We start from the raw sequence: 17,958 nt of genomic DNA, 5'->3' as shown, positions 1-17,958 counted from the left end.
ACATTTCACCCACTTTGGAGGGTATTTTGGAGACTTTTTCTACTAATGTGACTGTAATTATGCAAGCTGTCAGCTGATCTGTGGTCAAAAATCGGCAACGCGATTGGTCCAGACCGGTCACGTGATGTCCCGACACGTCATTTTTAGAGGAAAATACTTCGCCACGCGATCGCTTGGTGCGAGGAATTGACAGGATTATAAGGTGAGAACTTTTTTCGCCACACTTTTTAGTACTCATTCTTAGTTTTAAAATAAATATTTCGTAGTTCGGAGACGTCGGAGCGAGATGAAACGAAAACGGGGTTCACCTTACGGCCTATATTAACGAGCCGCCAGTGGAGTGAACACACACACACACACACACACAGTGTTATGGTTTATGTGCAGACTGCCTTGAGTTTCTTGTTGTTATTGTTAATACACAGAACTACACACACACAGTTTATGTGTGAAATATAGATGAAATCTCTGCCTGTTATGACGTCCTGATCAATAAACAAAGTTACTCAGCAGTTACTCAGTACTTGAGCAGTTTTTTCACTTAGTACTTTTTACTCTTACTCAAGTAATTAATTCGACAACTACTTTTTACTTAAGTAATATTATTCTAAAGTAACAATACTCTTACTTGAGTACAATTTTTGGCTACTCTACCCACCTTTGCTTGTGAGTCGTTGGAGTCAATTAGTGCTTTGATAAAGTTGAGTTCATCAGGAGTGAAATTATCTTCCAGTCCATTCGTCTTCACCAGGTGGTCAAACATCTGCACTGACGCAGTCTCATGCTGCAGGGAAACACAGGGGTAACACTGAACATAATAAACAAGCATTGTGTGGTACACATGCAGGTGGTTTCCATGCTTTATAGGTTTTCTGACACAGGCTTCATCCAAATGATGTTTCACTGATGAAAAGAGAATAAAAACAATAGCTGCCTAGAAGGGCACTCAATAAAATGCACACCTCCACCAAACCACGTACTCGGATTTTCATCAAAATCTCATCAATTGTTCCTTGGCCCACCTTTCCTCAGAATTTCCTCAAAATCTGTTCACTACTTTTAGAGTTATGTTGGGAAGAAACAAACAAACAAACAGAGGAGAAAACATAACCTCCAATGAAGTTGGTGGAGGTCATAATGCTGCAAAGCCCTATTTGTCTGACTCATCTGCCACATATATCAGCAAAAGGGCAGAGATTGTTACAAGTTTTTATCAAGATGGATATGAATAGTTTAGTTCATAAGTCATTCATATGAGCATTTACACAAGAAGAGAAATCTTTGGAAATGATAACGCAGACACCCACATTTGGCTCCTGACTGGGTCTTACTGGGATTTATTTTTTTGTGTGTGTCCTTCCCTGATTCTTTTCAGTCCTATCATGTGACCCTTTTCCAGAAGAAAGCAAACTAGCTGTCAGAATCAAATCACATCACATCACATTATCTCTAGCCGCTTTATCCTTCTACAGGGTCGCAGGCAAGCTGGAGCCTATCCCAGCTGACTACGGGCGAAAGGCGGGGTACACCCTGGACAAGTCGCCAGGTCATCACAGGGCTGACACAGACACAGACAACCATTCACACTCACATTCACACCTACGGTCAATTTAGAGTCACCAGTTAACCTAACCTGCATGTCTTTGGACTGTGGGGGAAACCGGAGCACCCGGAGGAAACCCACGCGGACACGGGGAGAACATGCAAACTCCACACAGAAAGGCCCTCGCCGGCCCCGGGGCTCGAACCCAGGACCTTCTTGCTGTGAGGCGACAGCGCTAACCACTACACCACCGTGCCGCCCCCAGAATCAAATCGGAGTGCAAAATTGAATCAAGCGGAATCAAATCAGTAAGCAGGTCGGGGTCAATCAATCGGCAAACAGAGTGGTAGAGATCAGACTAAACAGTTAAACGGATAAACATAGCAAAGGTTCAGGAAACTAGAGGCAGGCAGGTGGGTGTGCAGGGCTCTGTATGACTGAATAAACAGAGAATGATACTTCACACTGAAGGTGTGTGAGAGGGGCTTAAAGCATATATACCAGGGGTGGGCAATTATTTTTTCCATGGGGCCACATGAGAAACAGAAAATTTTGTGGAGGGCCGGACCAAAAGGCTGAACTAAATTCTGCATAATATTAATTGTATTTCTTCATATAAAGCAGTAAATAACATTGTTTTTACAAGCTGCTAAGACTGGTAAGAGTATGGAAAAAACGAGGTTGCCTTATAAAAAATGTCATTTATTCAATCAAATTTCCCAAAACAATGGTTAACAAAATGTGAACGTTTGTACCATTTTTTCAGTCACATTCACCCCAAAACACAATAAAGACATCACAATATTGTCTTTCTACTCCAAATATCAAGCAAGATGCATCATATTATAATAATGATGCCCACATTTGTAGTCCAATCACCTCATTTGGTGTTTTTCAGTTTTTTATTTGTTCAGTGAGAGAAATCTCGTCTCTGTTGGTCTTTAACGAGTGCATCAAAGTCAGGTTGAATGTCTGAGGTGGAGATGCGAAGCACAGCTGACAGATGATCAGTCGATTCGGTGTAGGAATCAGATCTACAGATCGGCTCGGGCTCCGGCGCCTGCTGGTGACGTCACACTATGTGATTGGCTGGACCGTTTGAAGGATGACGTACAAGTTTGTGGTTGGTCTGGACAAATTACGGAAGTAGTTATCGTGGGATTAGGTTTCGTGGGATTTCATGTCATGTTCATGTCGCGCGCATTGCGTTTTTGTTGAACTCTTCAAAATAAACTTTTGTTATAAACTTCAAAATAAAAGCAATGCACATTCAGTCCATGCACGAGGTAAAATTAGAAAATACGTTTATTTTGTAATTTCTAATTAACCTTACGCGGGCCGGTCAGAATGAACCAAAGGGCCGGATGCGGCCCGCGGGCCGTAAAATGCCCAGGTCTGATATACACAGAACCATGGCCTCACTTTCGTTTATAAATGCCTTGTGACCTCAAGAATGGCATAGGAATAGTTTTAAGCATTAACAATAAATCTCATTTCATTGTCTCTAGCTGCTTTATCCTTCTACAGGGTCGCAGGTGAGCTGGATCCTATCCCAGCTGACTACGGGCAAAAGGCAGGGTTCACCCTGGACAAGTTGCCAGGTCATCACAGGGCTGACACATAGACACAGACAACCATTCACACTCACATTCACACCTACGGTCAATTTAGAGTCACCAGTTAACCTAACCTGCATGTCTTTGGACTGTGGGGGAAACCGGAGCACCCGGAGGAAACCCACGCGGACACGGGGAGAACATGCAAACTCCGCACAGAAAGGCCCTCGCCGGCCATGGGGCTCGAACCCGGACCTTCTTGCTGTGAGGCGACAGTGCTAACCACTACACCACCGTGCCACCCATATTGTAATTTTTATGATTAAAATGATTCATATAGGTAGCGGTCTGAGTGAATGACCTTGACATCTGTGATGTCACAGCAGGAAGGCTGTCGGTCTCGTCGCCATTTCTGCTATACTAAAACACAGAGCTGACTGCAACTCTGATCCTCCATTTTCAGCTAATTTATCGCCATGCCACGAAGATGTGTTTTTGGCCGTTGCAGCAACATGACAGAAGCTGGATTTGCATTGCATTCATGGCACAAGAATGTTCAAACTGCAAAGATTTGGACGCGTTTTGCGAGAAGTTCATGGGCACATTGGGCGCCTACGAAGTGGTCTCTCCTCTGCTCTGCACATTTTACTGAAGACTCGTACAAGACCTCTGATTTGTTGAGGAGCATTGGCTATAAGCCCGTCTTGAAAGAAGGTGCAGTACCAACAATTAAAGGAAAAGAAAACTACAAGAAAAGGGAAAGTAAGTTCAGTTGCACCAGTTCTCCCAGAGTATGAGCTGAGCAGTAATGGTGGAGTACTCAGTATGGAGAAAATAGAGAATGAGTGGACCAGTCATCAGATTTCTCCGCTGGATATGCTTTTCCCCCTGCTACATATGCTTGCCTCAGCAGCAATATCTCACTCTTGTGTGGATGACGTGAATGAACGAAGAACTGAAAGTCAGATTGTTTCAAAACAATTGGCCACAAGCTCGGCCTTCAAAAGCAAGAACATAGATGGGTAAGCCCCGACTCTCATTTGGTTACATAACAACAACAACAACAACAAAAACAACGCATTGTTTACCTGCATTTAGATTAATCCATGTAACTTGTATTGTGTGTTTAAGTTAGCGGTATAAGATTATTTAATTTGCTTCAGAATGTGATTGTCTCAGTTCACCTGATTATTTAATGAGCCTTTTACGTTTTATCAGTGAAAATGCATGCATGTACATGTATGTTGCATAAGTTATAACACCCATTCTGTTTTAACGAGAGTCACATGAGACTGTCAGTTCAGTTCCATCCAATTCCCTAGACGGCTTTGTTCTCTGGCTTTATTTCGTAAGGTGGGGGCCTCTGTGGCCGACGTGTTACTATCAGATTCACTTTCCAATGGTTCGAACTGATACGGTTCTATGTGTATAGCAGTAGCATGTACACACACTCCAATTTCAGGACTATCGCAGTCAGATGTATTACTATCTGAGGAATCTGAAGAATCTCCAATAAATCAGAACGAAGAGGCCATTCCAACCGCTCTCACCTGCCAAGTCTGGCTTTGGTCTATAGCACCGGTTCCCGCTGTGACGTCACGCACTCAGCGGGGCAGCTCGAATGTCAACTGCGGTTGATTTTAACTCTCAAAAATATATATTTTTATTCCCATTTATGCAGCATACAAGAGTCAAGGATGGAGATACTATCCACTCAGAAATGCATTTAAAAATAAAGGGTTTGCGTATCTCCTTTAAGTAGCACTGCTGATTCACAGTTAACAACAGTCAGCTGAACTTAAGAGGGAGACAGGGCGCTGTGAACTTTGGGCATTGTAGTCTTGGGAAGCCATGTTTGTAGTTCGGTTTGAGTTTTGACTCACAATGCCATTACTGAATCTAGCACGCATTTAATGACATGCACATGCCTGGTAATATGTGAATGGACATGTGTTCTGCGTTTTCAGGCATGTTAGTGTGGACGGAGGTTGTTTATGATATGGAGCTAAACCACTTATCTAGAAGGAGATGGTGTTTGTTTTAAAATGCTGTTTTAAAACTAAAACGTATGAATGTGGACATACCCTGATATAGGTAAATGTTAATTCCTTTTCTCAGATTGCACAAAAAGTAGTGCTGGGGACTGTGATAAATCCTAATGCAGATCCCACTGCTCTGATTGCATTAAAAAAGTAAACTTCTTTTGCTCAGATTTTATGCATATAGTGGTGTGTTCTTTATATGATGACAGTGTTCTTCAAAATTAGATTTTAAAAGTTGCAGTATATCACCTTGCTTACAGTATCGCAGTAAACTGAATCGTAACCCCTGTATGATGATACATTTAAAGGTGGTGGTCTAAATGCTCTTGAAAACTCCATCTCAGACACTTCTCCTGAAGTAAAATCTGGCAACCTCAGAGACATGAACTACATTCAACCACTCTAAATCCGAGGAACTTTCCACACATACGTATTGCTGTAAATTGATGTAACAAAATAGTGTGCATGTGTGAGTATGTTGGCTAGATAACCTTTCTGAGCAGAGATAAAGTCTGTTCCATTGGGAAGACGGAACTGTATTTACGGGCTCCTGTTTTGGACCAAGGAGAATCGCCTGTTACTCCGTTCTGTAGCAAACATTTTCATGACTGTTCTTATTAACAGTCAGATCCATCGTCTGAGAGAAGCTGTTGCCATGGTTGCACAAACTGACAGGCAGCATGTGTGGCTCACATTTTCTTGCTCCAAGAGCAAAATCTATCTTTAAAAACAGAGTTGTTTTTCTCTCTGTCCTGAGAGGCAGGAATGATGCTGTGGTCAGCGTTTATGCACAGCTTCAGTTCTTACCTTCCATTCCAGGTCAGGATAGACCTCTGGTATAAACAAGTTGTCAAACAGATGAGAAAATGGGCCGTGACCTGTGGAAAATTATGAACAATTTAAAAAAGGTATTTCTTATTCTTGTTTTTCTGTGAAATTAATGATGTGTTCTTTAACATGAAGTACCGAAACTACAGCTCGTCCCTACACTATGAACTATATTCCTGAATTCTTATATTCTTACACTCGACTCTGAGATGTGCTTGAAATGAACAGTAATGTTTTACACTAAACAGACTCACTTTTTTCATGCTTTACTTACAGTATATTACAGACAGAAACAGAAGAGGAACACAAATGAGTTTGTCAATGTGAAAACACAACTGCACTAAAAGTGGCGCATTATGAAACATAAATATACTCTGTAGAAAAGAACAGAAAGAGAGTGAGTGTGTGTGTGTGTGTTTTCACCCAAGTCATGGCACAAGCCAGCGATTTGAACACACAGGATGTCTCTTTCGGTGATCTTTAGCTCTGGTTGTTTGTCCCTCAGAGATTTAAGGAGACAGCCTGCTAAATGCGCAACACTGAAAAACACACAAGAGTCAACATTTTAATTTCATCAAATATATACAACTGTCTGACTTCTTTATCACATTTACTACTTTGTCTCATTTAGTCCCCACATCACGTGGGACATCACTCTCTCACTTCTTGTCTTAAATTCACTAACGAGCTAAATAACAAATGAACTAACAGTAGTAAACACCACAGGGGCGTGTCCCTGTTTCAGTGATACAACACCTGATTCAGAGGGATTGATGTTATCTTGTGCATGTGTCCAGCATACAGTGAATTGATGAGTGAAGGAAAAATTACAGGTCACAGTAATATCATAGATACACACCCTATGGAGTGTTCAAAGCGGTTGTGTGAAGCTCCAGGAAACACAAAGTATGTTCCTCCCAGCTGTTTAATGTATCGTAGTCTCTGGAACTGAGGAGTGTCGATGATCTTCACCAGCAGGGGGTGGAGCTCAATGTGACCATGGATCGGGTCATTAAACACCTGAGCAAGAGAACAGACACGATTATTATTATTATTATTATCTCGCCCAGGATGGAGTCCCCCAGGGGTCGAGGTATTGTTTTCAGTCGGGTTTCTTTGTTTGTTTGTTAACGATTTTACAGGAAAACGGCTGGACCAATCTTCATGAAACTTTCAGGATAGATGGGCATTGGTCTCAAATAGAACCTCCAACATTTTGGGGTGAAGATTTTTGTGGCTACTACTCCAAATGTATGGTAAGAATGTAGGAGTGTAACAATTGCGCACTGTGCATGCGCATCACCAGAACGGTGAATTGTGATATCGCGATATGAACAGTTGATCTTGTGTTATCATTGTATTGTAATAATTTTTTTTTAATTGAAACAAAAGAATACAAAAGAATACAATACAACGACAAACTCACTACAATACATTTAACAATGCTATCAAAAACCAAAATCTCACCCCCTCTAATGAGTGGATTAAAGGTATGTAAGACAAAGAAAAATAAATAAAAGAAAACAAATATAACAAGAGCACATAACAGCACAACTGATATGACAATATAAGTGAACATAAGTTCTTAGCCTGGGCATTGTAATGAGACTATTCACGAGAAACTCAATGTTCTTATTTTTCAGAATCACACCCATCTGAATATTTTGGAAGGAAAAGAAATCTATACTTATGGATTTGGAAGATCTCTAATTGTGAAGGGATTTCCATAAGTTCTGAACTGCATCACAAGCATAAAACAGGTGTTCTGTCATTTCTATGTTTGTGGTACAAATATAACAATTTTTTACTTCTAATTGAAATTTTTTTATATAACTTCATTGGAGGGATATATATCGCTAATTGTTATAAAATGTGTTTCTTTATATTTGGGGGGGATTTGAAATTTTAAGAAATTTGTTCTGATTGTTGAAATTTTAGATTTGTCATAATTTTGAAGACTAAGTGTGCTCCTTGTTATACCTGGAAATAGTGTGTTAACTAAATATTTCACATCATCAATTTTAATATTGCGTAATCTCGGTGTCCGTATGTTTAATATATTATTTTTATTGATTGAATAAGGGCTATTGGAATGTTCTGTGTCACTTTCTTATAAGTCTTGATGGAGCAATCCATATCATATTTAGTATTAAATTCATTTAATTCAAGTATATTGCCATTTCCATCCATAATATATACAATAGACCATATCTGTTTTTCCATCCAGTCTTCCATAAATATAGATTTCCTCCTACTTAATATAGCTCTATTATTCCACAATGGGACATTATTAGGGCTGAAGTTATGTTTAAAGATCAACTTCCACTGTAACAATACCTGCTGATGAAAGGTGGAGAGTTTAATAGGCAATTTGGGTATTTCGAAATCACATGTTAATAGAAACTTAATACCTCTGACTTTACTAAATACAAGTGTAGGTACTGTAATGAGAACCATATCTTTTCACCATTTTTTAAAAAGGATTGGTGCCATTTAATTTTTAAGGTTCCATTCATGATTTCAAAATCAATTGCCTTTATGCCCCTCCTCATAATTTTTTAGCAAGTCCCCCTTTCTGATGTGGTGATGTTCGTTTCGCCAAATGAAATTAAAGTTCATTCTAATAATTTCTTTAATGATCTTGGGAGGAATCTCTAGAGAGTATGCTGGATAAATTAGCCGAGATATACATTCCATTTTAGTTAATATTGTCCTTCCAAACAATGTTAAATCTCTTTGCAACCAGTTACTGAGTATTTTTTTTACATTTATCGATGTTATTTTGGATATTCTTTTTCCCACTTGTATCTGAGCATTTGGTGATCCAAATACCTCGGTATCTAATTTCTTTTTTGACTGGTAAATTATACCGTGAAGTCTCAGAGCAGTCATGTATAACTCATAAGTTCGCATTTGTCCAGATTCAAATGCAGACCTGAGGCTTGAGAGAAAAGCTCTATTGTTTCTAAGGCCAGTGGTATTTGTTCTTTATTTTTTAGGAAGACTGTTATATCATCAGTGAACTGACTTATGATTAATTTGTGGTTGTTTATGTCTAATCCTTCAATATTCGAATTTCTAACAATTATAGCTAATAATTCTGTGACCGCAATGAATAGAAGAGGTGAGATGCTGCATTCCTGTCTTATACCTCTTTCTACTTTGAATCTCCACCCACATTCTTTTTCACAGGTGCCAACATGGCAGCCATGAGGAGTTTTTGGTCTCCATTTTTAATCATTTTTATTGTATCAAGTTTGTATTTTATTTGCTTTTTATCACACAAGGAGTCTTCTCATGCTATTCTACTACCACTGTGGGATTACCAGAATACTCCATCACTTTATGAAGCCACTGTAGGTCATAAAGTGATTATTGAGTTTGGTCGGCTGTTTAAAGTCTCTTTGGTGAAGCATGGATTTCAAAGCCTTTCAAAATGGAATAAGCATGGGCAGACTGCGCTGTTGGTGGCGGGACATGATCCCCCTTTGGATGTAACTATTTATTTGGATGTATCTACAAATCCTGGCCCGGACTTTTTGTCAGACCATGAGAACACTGCTCCTGAGGTAAAGATAAGTAATCAGTTGTCCTTGAAGAGTTAATCAGCGGTTTAAGATTGAAGCTATCATCACAAACAGAAATGAATTTAAGAAGACTAATGATCCTTCGCGCCATTATTCAGATTTGCTATATGTTCCATTGACTGCACCTGACATTGTTCATGATAACAAAGCACGGTCAATGAGGTGTTGCATTTTAAATGCCCAGTCGCTCAGGAACAAAGGCCCTTACTTTGTTGACTATATTTCTGATACTCAAGTCGATATTGCAGTAATTACTGAAACCTGGCTGAAATCGGTTGATGCTAAAATTGATGCTACTCCATCTGGATACTGTCTTTTTGATTCTCCTCGCCCTGACAGGATCGGCGGAGGTACGGGAATTCTAGTGTGGGACTCATGAACTAGATCCTGAGATACTTAAACTCCTCCACTTGAGGCAGGACTTCATCAACCTGGAGAGGGCAAGCCACCCTTTTCTGGTCGAGAACCATGGCCTCGGACTTGGAGGTGCTGATTCTCATCCCAGCCACTTCACACTCGACTGCAAACCACCCCAGTGCATGCTGAAGGTCCTGGTTTGAAGAAGCCAACAGGACAACATCATCCTCAAAAAGCAGAGATGAAATCCTGTGGTTCCCAAACAGGACTCCCTCTGGCCCCTAGAAATTCTGTCCATAAAAATTATGAACAGAACCGGTGACAAAGGGCAGCCCTGCCGGAGTCCAACATGTACTGGGAACAGGTCTGACTTACTGCCGGTAATGCGAACCAGACTCCTGAACCGTTCGTACAGGGACTGAACAGCCCTTAGCAAAGAGCCCCAAAACCCATACTCCCGAAGCATCCCCCACAGAATACCACATATTATATTAAGAGGTCAGCATCTCAATCCCAGGACCGACATGTAACTCAGAGGGACAGATTTGGGGGGGAGGGGGAGAGAAAAGAGAGAAAACACAGGTTGTTAGGTTTGCCCAATGTTACCTCAATAAGGAGGAACAGTGTATATTTTATATATATATATATATATATATATATATATATATATATATATATATATATATATATATATATTTTGCACTGAGTACAAGCAAGGACTCTTGACTGTAGGTGTGAATGGTTGTTTGTCTCTGTGTGTCAGCCCTGCGATGATCTGGTGACTTGTCCAGGGTGTACCCCGCCTCTCACCCATAGTCAGCTTGGATAGGCTCCAGCCCACAATCTTCATCTCATCTTATTATCTCTAGCCACTTTATCCTGTTCTACAGGGTCGCAGACAAGCTGGAGCCTATCCCAGCTGACTACGGGCGAAAGGCGGGGTACACCCTGGACAAGTCGCCAGGTCATCACAGGGCTGACACATAGACACAGACAACCATTCACACTCACATTCACACCTACGGTCAATTAAGAGCCACCAGTTAACCTAACCTGCATGTCTTTGGACTGTGGGGGAAACCGGAGCACCCGGAGGAAACCCACGCGGACACGGGGAGAACATGCAAACTCCGCACAGAAAGGCCCTCGCTGGCCCCGGGGCTCGAACCCGGACCTTCTTGCTGTGAGGCAACAGCGCTAACCACTACACCACCATGCAGCCCCGCCCACAATCCTGCACAGGATAAGCGATTACGGATAATGAATGGCTGGATGAAGCAATTTCATGACATAGAGAAGTACCAAATGGTCAACTCTATGTCAGCATCGACCTTGCAAGGTTCAGAATGATTCTCCTGAACCGTTCGTCCAGGGACTGAACAGCCCTTAGCAAAGAGCCCCAAAACCCATACTCCCAAAGCATCCCCCACAGAATACCACATATTATATTAAGAGGTCAGCATCTCAATCCCAGGACCGACATGTAACTCAGAGGGACAGATTTGGGGGGGAGGGGGAGAGAAAAGAGAGAAAACACAGGTTGTTAGGTTTGCCCAATGTCACCTCAATAAGGAGGAACAGTATATATGAGCTAAGACGACTCGTCATCTTTTCCATCGTTAAAGCAAAAAAATAAATGTTTCAGGACATTACTATTTTATGCTATTTTTTGTGCAATAAAGAACACAGTATATATATATATAGGACTCTTGACTGTAGGTGTGAATGGTTGTTTGTCTCTGTGTCAGCCCTGCGATGATCTGGCGACTTGTCCCTCGCCGGCCCCGGGGCTCGAACCCGGACCTTCTTGCTGTGAGGCGACAGCGCTAACCACTACACCACCATGCAGCCCCGCCCACAATCCTGCACAGGATAAGCGATTACGGATAATGAATGGCTGGATGAAGCAATTTCATGACATAGAGAAGTACCAAATGGTCAACTCTATGTCAGCATCGACCTTGCAAGGTTCAGAATGATTTTAACCAGTAGATGGTGCTTTGAGCCATTTTCAACCCATAAAATGCTGATTTTTATAAAATTGGTAATTTAGTCAAGATTAACAGCAGTATTGTAATATCCTTGTCATGAAGGGATACATGGACAATAGTGGAAAGTTTGAACTATTTACTGAACATATGCTGGCATCATTACATGAATCATAACACCAACAGGAACATACACACTACTTCCTCATTACATCCTTTTCAACCATACCATCACAAGCCTACATTGCCACCTACAGGGCATTTTTGAGATCACACTCCCATTTATGACAAACACTGTGTTTCATCACAATACAGTCATATCATTTAGTTTACAGTTCAAAAAACACATTTCGATGTGCAGCACCTCTTTAATATATTGCACTGATTTATTTATTTTCATTATTAACAGTGTGTGACTGTTAAATTAAGTGAAGTTTACTGTGTTCTTTATTGCACAAAAAATAGCATAAAATAGTAATGTCCTGAAACATTTATTTTTTTGCTTTAACGATGGAAAAGATGACGAGTCGTCTTAGTTCATTAGAAATTAAAATAAGACAGTAACAAGTCTGTGATCCACATTTTATCTCATACCAAACATGGATATGGGGTGGAGCTATAAATAGGGCTGATCAGAGATTGGTCAAATACAGTGAGTGGAGAAATGTATTCATAATAACACTAGGGTTACATCGCACACTACATACAAAGTCGTCCACATACAGCATTAGTGTTCGCTATTAACACCAGCATCCTGTGTAAAACAGTGTCACCCCGCAACACCTATTTTAAAGAAACTCTGCCCACATTCACAGGTGCTGTTGTGTGATGGGAAACAGACACAGAATTTCAGACTGTATACAGATGGTTTTGGATCTGGATTAGTGTCTGTACCATAGCACAGTGACGAATGGAAAAGAAACGTACGTTACTTACAGTATATCAATCAGTCAGAACACAGTGAAGAGTGATGGTTCAAGATTTATGATTTAATAAAGACTTGTGTAGTTCTTGGTAGTTTAGAGCTGACTGTAGGATACACACCTTATATTCAGTTGGAAGCTGAGAAGAGGTGCCTGAAAAAAAAATAAATTTGTGTTCAAATATTTTGGCTCCCTCTGGGCAGACATGGCATTTCCCTTCCCTCAATCACCAAAGACATGAATGCATTATTGATATTTGTTGGTCTGATGATTTTGAGCAACTTGGCACGTAAATCTTGAATATCAATATAATTAGCCATTAATGTTTTAATTTGAACCATGGCTGGAAGGAAAGGGACATAAAAGATAAAGTCAGCTAGCGAGCATTTCGTAAGCAGTGATTTCAGCCTTTTTTTTCTTTGGCTGTATTTTCTTTATCGGTTTCTTTTCCTATAGACTTTGATCTTCATCAGGATCCACCCATGGAACATTCTTAACCAGGATATTTTTTAGATCCCCTTCCTCCACCTCCATCAGGACTGCACTTCCCCATTCCTTTTGTCGCTGCTGCCCCACTCAGTAAAGATTCTAGACATGAATATATTCTAAAATTACTTCAGATATCCTGTCTGCTGAACTCAGAGGATGGACATTTACAAACAAGACCTGAACATTCTGTATTAGGAGATATGGTTATAAAAAGAATTATTAAAAATACATTGTTTCTTGACAGGATTTAGGTGTTTAATTGTTATGAATCAGTGCTGAGATCTAAACTCGGTGCTTTACCTTCCTGCTGATTGTTTAAGGCCTGGTCGTTTCCTTGCTCCATGCTCTGTTGGATTATCGTGGTGCTGAAATTCTGATTCTGGAGATCAGTATCAGGAGGTTACCCCTTACAGACTTTTAATTTTGCCAATAAAAAAGTGAAAGCTAAAAACTGGAGATGAAAGAGTAAAGTGTGGAAACAGTGATGCTTCGTAAGTGACTATCACTGGCTGTAACTCAGCTTTAATACCTCAACAGGGTGGAGCCAGTAGTAGTGTGTTGCTATAAGCAACATCAACAGTTTTACAGGGTGGCACACTTGAACTGGTATGGCGTGTCTGTGCACATACTGTATGATCACATAGACGTGATTGGTATCTCAGTGGTTATGACATCAGACTACTGATCACTGGTTGTGAGTTCAAATCCCAGAATAACCAAGCTGCCACTGGTGGGCCCTTGAGCAATGCCTTTACCCTTCAACTGCTCAGTTGTATAAATGTAAGTCACCCTGGATAAAGATGTTTGCTGGTAATGGAAGTGATGCCACTGAGGCCTCTGATCCTCTGCCCTAACTCCAGTCCAGAGAATGGTGTGACAGGTGGAGCTGCTGACATAGCAACTCCATTTGGAAGCTTCCTCTCAGCTGGGCTATACTGAAGTCACTTCAGAAAATCCACTTGAGTGGGAGCAAATGCAGATCTACACACAATCAGTGAGGAAGTGTTAAGTGTGCATTTATGTTTTAGACTTTTAGAACATTTCTGCATACCACATGGGTGAGGAAATGTGGAGTTTGCATGTTCTCCCCGTGTCTGTGTGGGTTTCCTCTGGGTGCTCTGGTTTCCCCCACAGTTCAAAGACATGCGGTTAGGTTAATATGGGTGGCGTTAGGCTGAGGTGCCCTTGAGCGAGGCACCAAACTCCCAACTGCTCCCCGGGCGCTGTTCGCATGGCTGCCCACTGCTCTGGGTGTGTGTATGTGCTCACTGCTCATGTGCATGTGCATGTGTGTGTTCACTGCTTCAATAAAATGCAGGTTAAATGCAGAGAGGAATTTCACAAGTGTGTAATGAATAAAGTTCTTTCTTTCTTTCAGTGACATACAGATTCAGTAAAATACCCAGCCAATGGGGTTGCACAAGCCAGTGCATACTTGGTGCCGGACCCAAGCCCGGCTAGATTGGGGAGGGGTTGCCTGAGAAAGGCATCTGGTGAAAAACATGTGCCAAATCAAATATGCAGATCATAAATTGGGAAGGATGATCCACTGTGGTGAACCCTAATGGGAGCAACAGGAAGAAGACATGGGTGAAGAAATGTACATTTTTTCACAGGCAATACATATTTGGGTATATTTGTTTGCTTGCTCTTACCGATATAAAGGGTAGAATGTCACAGAGACAGTGTTAAAATATTCATGTCTTGAAGCTTTAGTGAGCTTAAGGCTTTGTATTAATCATAGATTAGCTTCACACTGTTTTTGCTGATCATATGAGGCTTGCAGCTGTTATTTGATAGCTTTTGATACACTATTGTGCTTTTATCTGATAATTGTATCAGATCAGCAATTAGAATGTTTAATCCCCTTAGAAAAATCAAACTACTTTCATTAATCTCTGCATCAAAAGCCTCAACTTGTGTACTAGATCCCTTACCTACACGTCTATTCAAACAGATAATACCTGAAGTAATTGAACCGCTTCTAAAAATAATAAATTCTTCTCTTAGGATTGGCTATGTACCCAAATCTTTTAAACTAGCAGTTATCAAACCCCTGATTAAAAAAACTGATCTCAACCCCTGTCAGCTGTCCAATTATCAGCCAATATCAAACCTCCCCTTTATCTCCAACATCCTAGAAAAAGCTGTGGCACAGCAGTTATGCTCATATTTACATAGGAATAACATCCATGAAATGTATCAGTCAGGATTTAGACCTCATCATAGCACAGAGACAGCTCTGGTTAAAGTAGTAAACGACCTACTGTTGGCGTCTGATCAGGGCTGTGTCTCGCTGCTTGTGTTGCTTGACCTTAGTGCAGCATTTGATACCATTGATCATTCCATTCTTCTGGATAGACTAGAAAATGTTGTGGGAGTCAAGGGAACGGCCCTCTCCTGGCTCAGCTCTTATTTAACTGATTGCTATCAGTATGTTGATGTAAATGGTGATTTTTTTTTCCGAGACAATATGAGGTAAAGTTTGGTATTCCACAAGGTTCTGTCTTAGGCCCACTGCTTTTTTCCTTATACATATGTTAACTCTGGGTGATAGTATTTGTAAGCATGGTATTAGTTTCCATTGTTATGCTGATGACAGACAGTTGTACGTTTCTGTAAAACCAGATGAGAGACACCAGCTGAATAGAATTGAGGAATGTGTTAAGGACATTAGACAATGGATGATTATTCACTTCCTTCTGTTTAACTCTGACAAGACTGAAGTACTTGTACGAGGACCACAGGCAGCTAGAAGTAGGTTTTCTGATTACACAGTAACTCTGGATGGCCTTTCTGTTTCTTTACGTGCAATAATAAAAGACCTCGGAGTGATTATTGACCCCAGTCTTTCATTTGATATCAAATGCTGCACAAAAGCAACACAAGCAACGAGACACAGCCCTGATCAGATGCCAACAGTAGGTCGTTTACTACTTTAACCAGAGCTGTCTCTGTGCTATGATGAGGTCTAAATCCTGACTGATACATTTCATGGATGTTATTCCTATGTAAATATGAGCATAACTGCTGTGCCAAAGCTTTTTCAAGGATCTTGGAGATAAAGGGGAGGTTTGATATTGGCCGATAATTGGACAGCTGACAGGGATCAAGGTCAGGTTTTATAATCAGGGGTTTGATAACTGCTAGTTTAAAGGATTTGTGTACATAGCCAATCGTAAGAGAAGAATTTATTATCTTTAGAAATGGTTTAATTACTTCAGGTATTATCTGTTTGAATAGATGTGTAGGTAAGGGATCTAGTACACAAGTTGAGGCTTTTGATGCCGAGATTAATGAAAGTAATTCAGTTTCTTTTAGGGGAGTAAAACATTCTAATTGATGATCTGATACAGTTATATTGTTAACTACAGGGTCACCTACACTGTCTGACCTTAAATTAGTAGTTTGAATTTTTTGTCGGATATTCTCAATTTTGCCCTTTAAAAAAAATCATGAAATTGTTGCTACTACATCCTATAGGTGTGCATGTGTCTATAGTGGACTTATTCCTGGTTAATTTTGCAACAGTATTAAATAGGAATCTAGGATTATTTTTGTTATCTTCTATTAGGGAGGAGAGATATGTTGATCTCGCAGCACTAAGAGCTTTTCTATACTTCAGGAAGCTCTCCTTCCACGCTAATTTGAACACTACCAATTTTGTTTGACACCATTTACGTTCCAATTTTCGAGTGGTCTGTTTTAATGTGTGAGTGTCATCATTATACCAGGGTGCTATTTTTTTTTGTCTCTGACCATTTTCCTCTTAAGAGGAGCTACCCGTACATTATCTAAGGTATGGCGGAATGTTGACTCTAAGCATTCAGTTGCCTGATCAAGTTCTGCAGGGGCTGACAGTGACCCAATCAAAGTTGATAACTCTGGGAGATCATTTATAAAGCTCTGTGCAGTAGTTGACGTGAATGTACGTTTAATACAGTTGCGTGTTGAGGTGCATATATTATTACTCAGACATAGTTTGAATGAGTTGAGATAATGATCCGAGATAACTTCAGACTGTGGAAGTGTGACTATATTTTCTATGTTTAACCCGAATGTTAGTATTAGTTTGAGGGTGTGACCACCATTATTGGTCGATCCTATGACATTCTGATTAATCCCTACTGAATCTAAAATGGACACAAACGCTGTTTTTAAAGGGTCTTCTGGGTTATCGAAGTGAATATTAAAATCTCCGACAACTAAAGCTTTGTCTAAGGAAATAACCAGATCTGAGATAAAATCTGCAAATTCAGAAAGAAACTCAGAATATGGCCCCGGGGGCCTGTAAATAATAAGTAATGGAATTAAATGGGGAGACTTATTTTTCTAGGCTACATACATTATATGAGTATGAAGAACTTCAAATGTATCAAATTTATAACCAGGTGTTTGTGTTACACCTAGATATTCATTATGAATAACCACAACGCCGCCTCCTCTGCCAGTTAGACGAGGCTGGTGTATATAACTGTATCCAGGAGGACTAGCTTAATTTAATGCTGTATATTCATTTGGCTTAATCCATGTTTCAGTTAAACAAAGTACATTAAACTCCTGATCAGTAATGATTTCATTAACCATTAGCACTGTAGATGTAAGAGATCTAATAATTAATAGCCCCACCTTTAGATCAAAAGTG

General features: G+C 40.3%; 1 protein-coding gene across 2 annotated transcripts in view; it reads right to left on the bottom strand.

Annotated features, from left to right (window-relative positions):
* The window catches only part of LOC132883406 (deoxynucleoside triphosphate triphosphohydrolase SAMHD1-like), a 40,728-nt gene extending 26,905 nt beyond the window's left edge, over positions 1–13,823 (bottom strand). For both annotated transcript variants that reach the window (XM_060917025.1, XM_060917018.1), the window contains exons 1-6: positions 13,614–13,823; positions 12,946–12,977; positions 6,829–6,989; positions 6,393–6,508; positions 5,949–6,019; positions 659–784 (exon numbers count right to left, since the gene is read on the bottom strand). In XM_060917025.1, the coding sequence (XP_060773008.1) occupies positions 659–784; positions 5,949–6,019; positions 6,393–6,508; positions 6,829–6,989; positions 12,946–12,977; positions 13,614–13,656 (549 nt within the window). In that variant the 5' untranslated portion in view covers positions 13,657–13,823. The remainder of the gene's footprint in view (positions 1–658; positions 785–5,948; positions 6,020–6,392; positions 6,509–6,828; positions 6,990–12,945; positions 12,978–13,613) is intronic.
* Positions 13,824–17,958: the final 4,135 nt, after the last annotated feature.

Source organism: Neoarius graeffei, chromosome 1 (genome assembly GCF_027579695.1).
Source record: "Neoarius graeffei isolate fNeoGra1 chromosome 1, fNeoGra1.pri, whole genome shotgun sequence".
Lineage (NCBI taxonomy): Eukaryota > Metazoa > Chordata > Actinopteri > Siluriformes > Ariidae > Neoarius > Neoarius graeffei.
The sequence above is the reverse complement of the archived record's forward strand: the minus strand, read 5'-3'. Positions and strand labels throughout refer to the sequence as shown.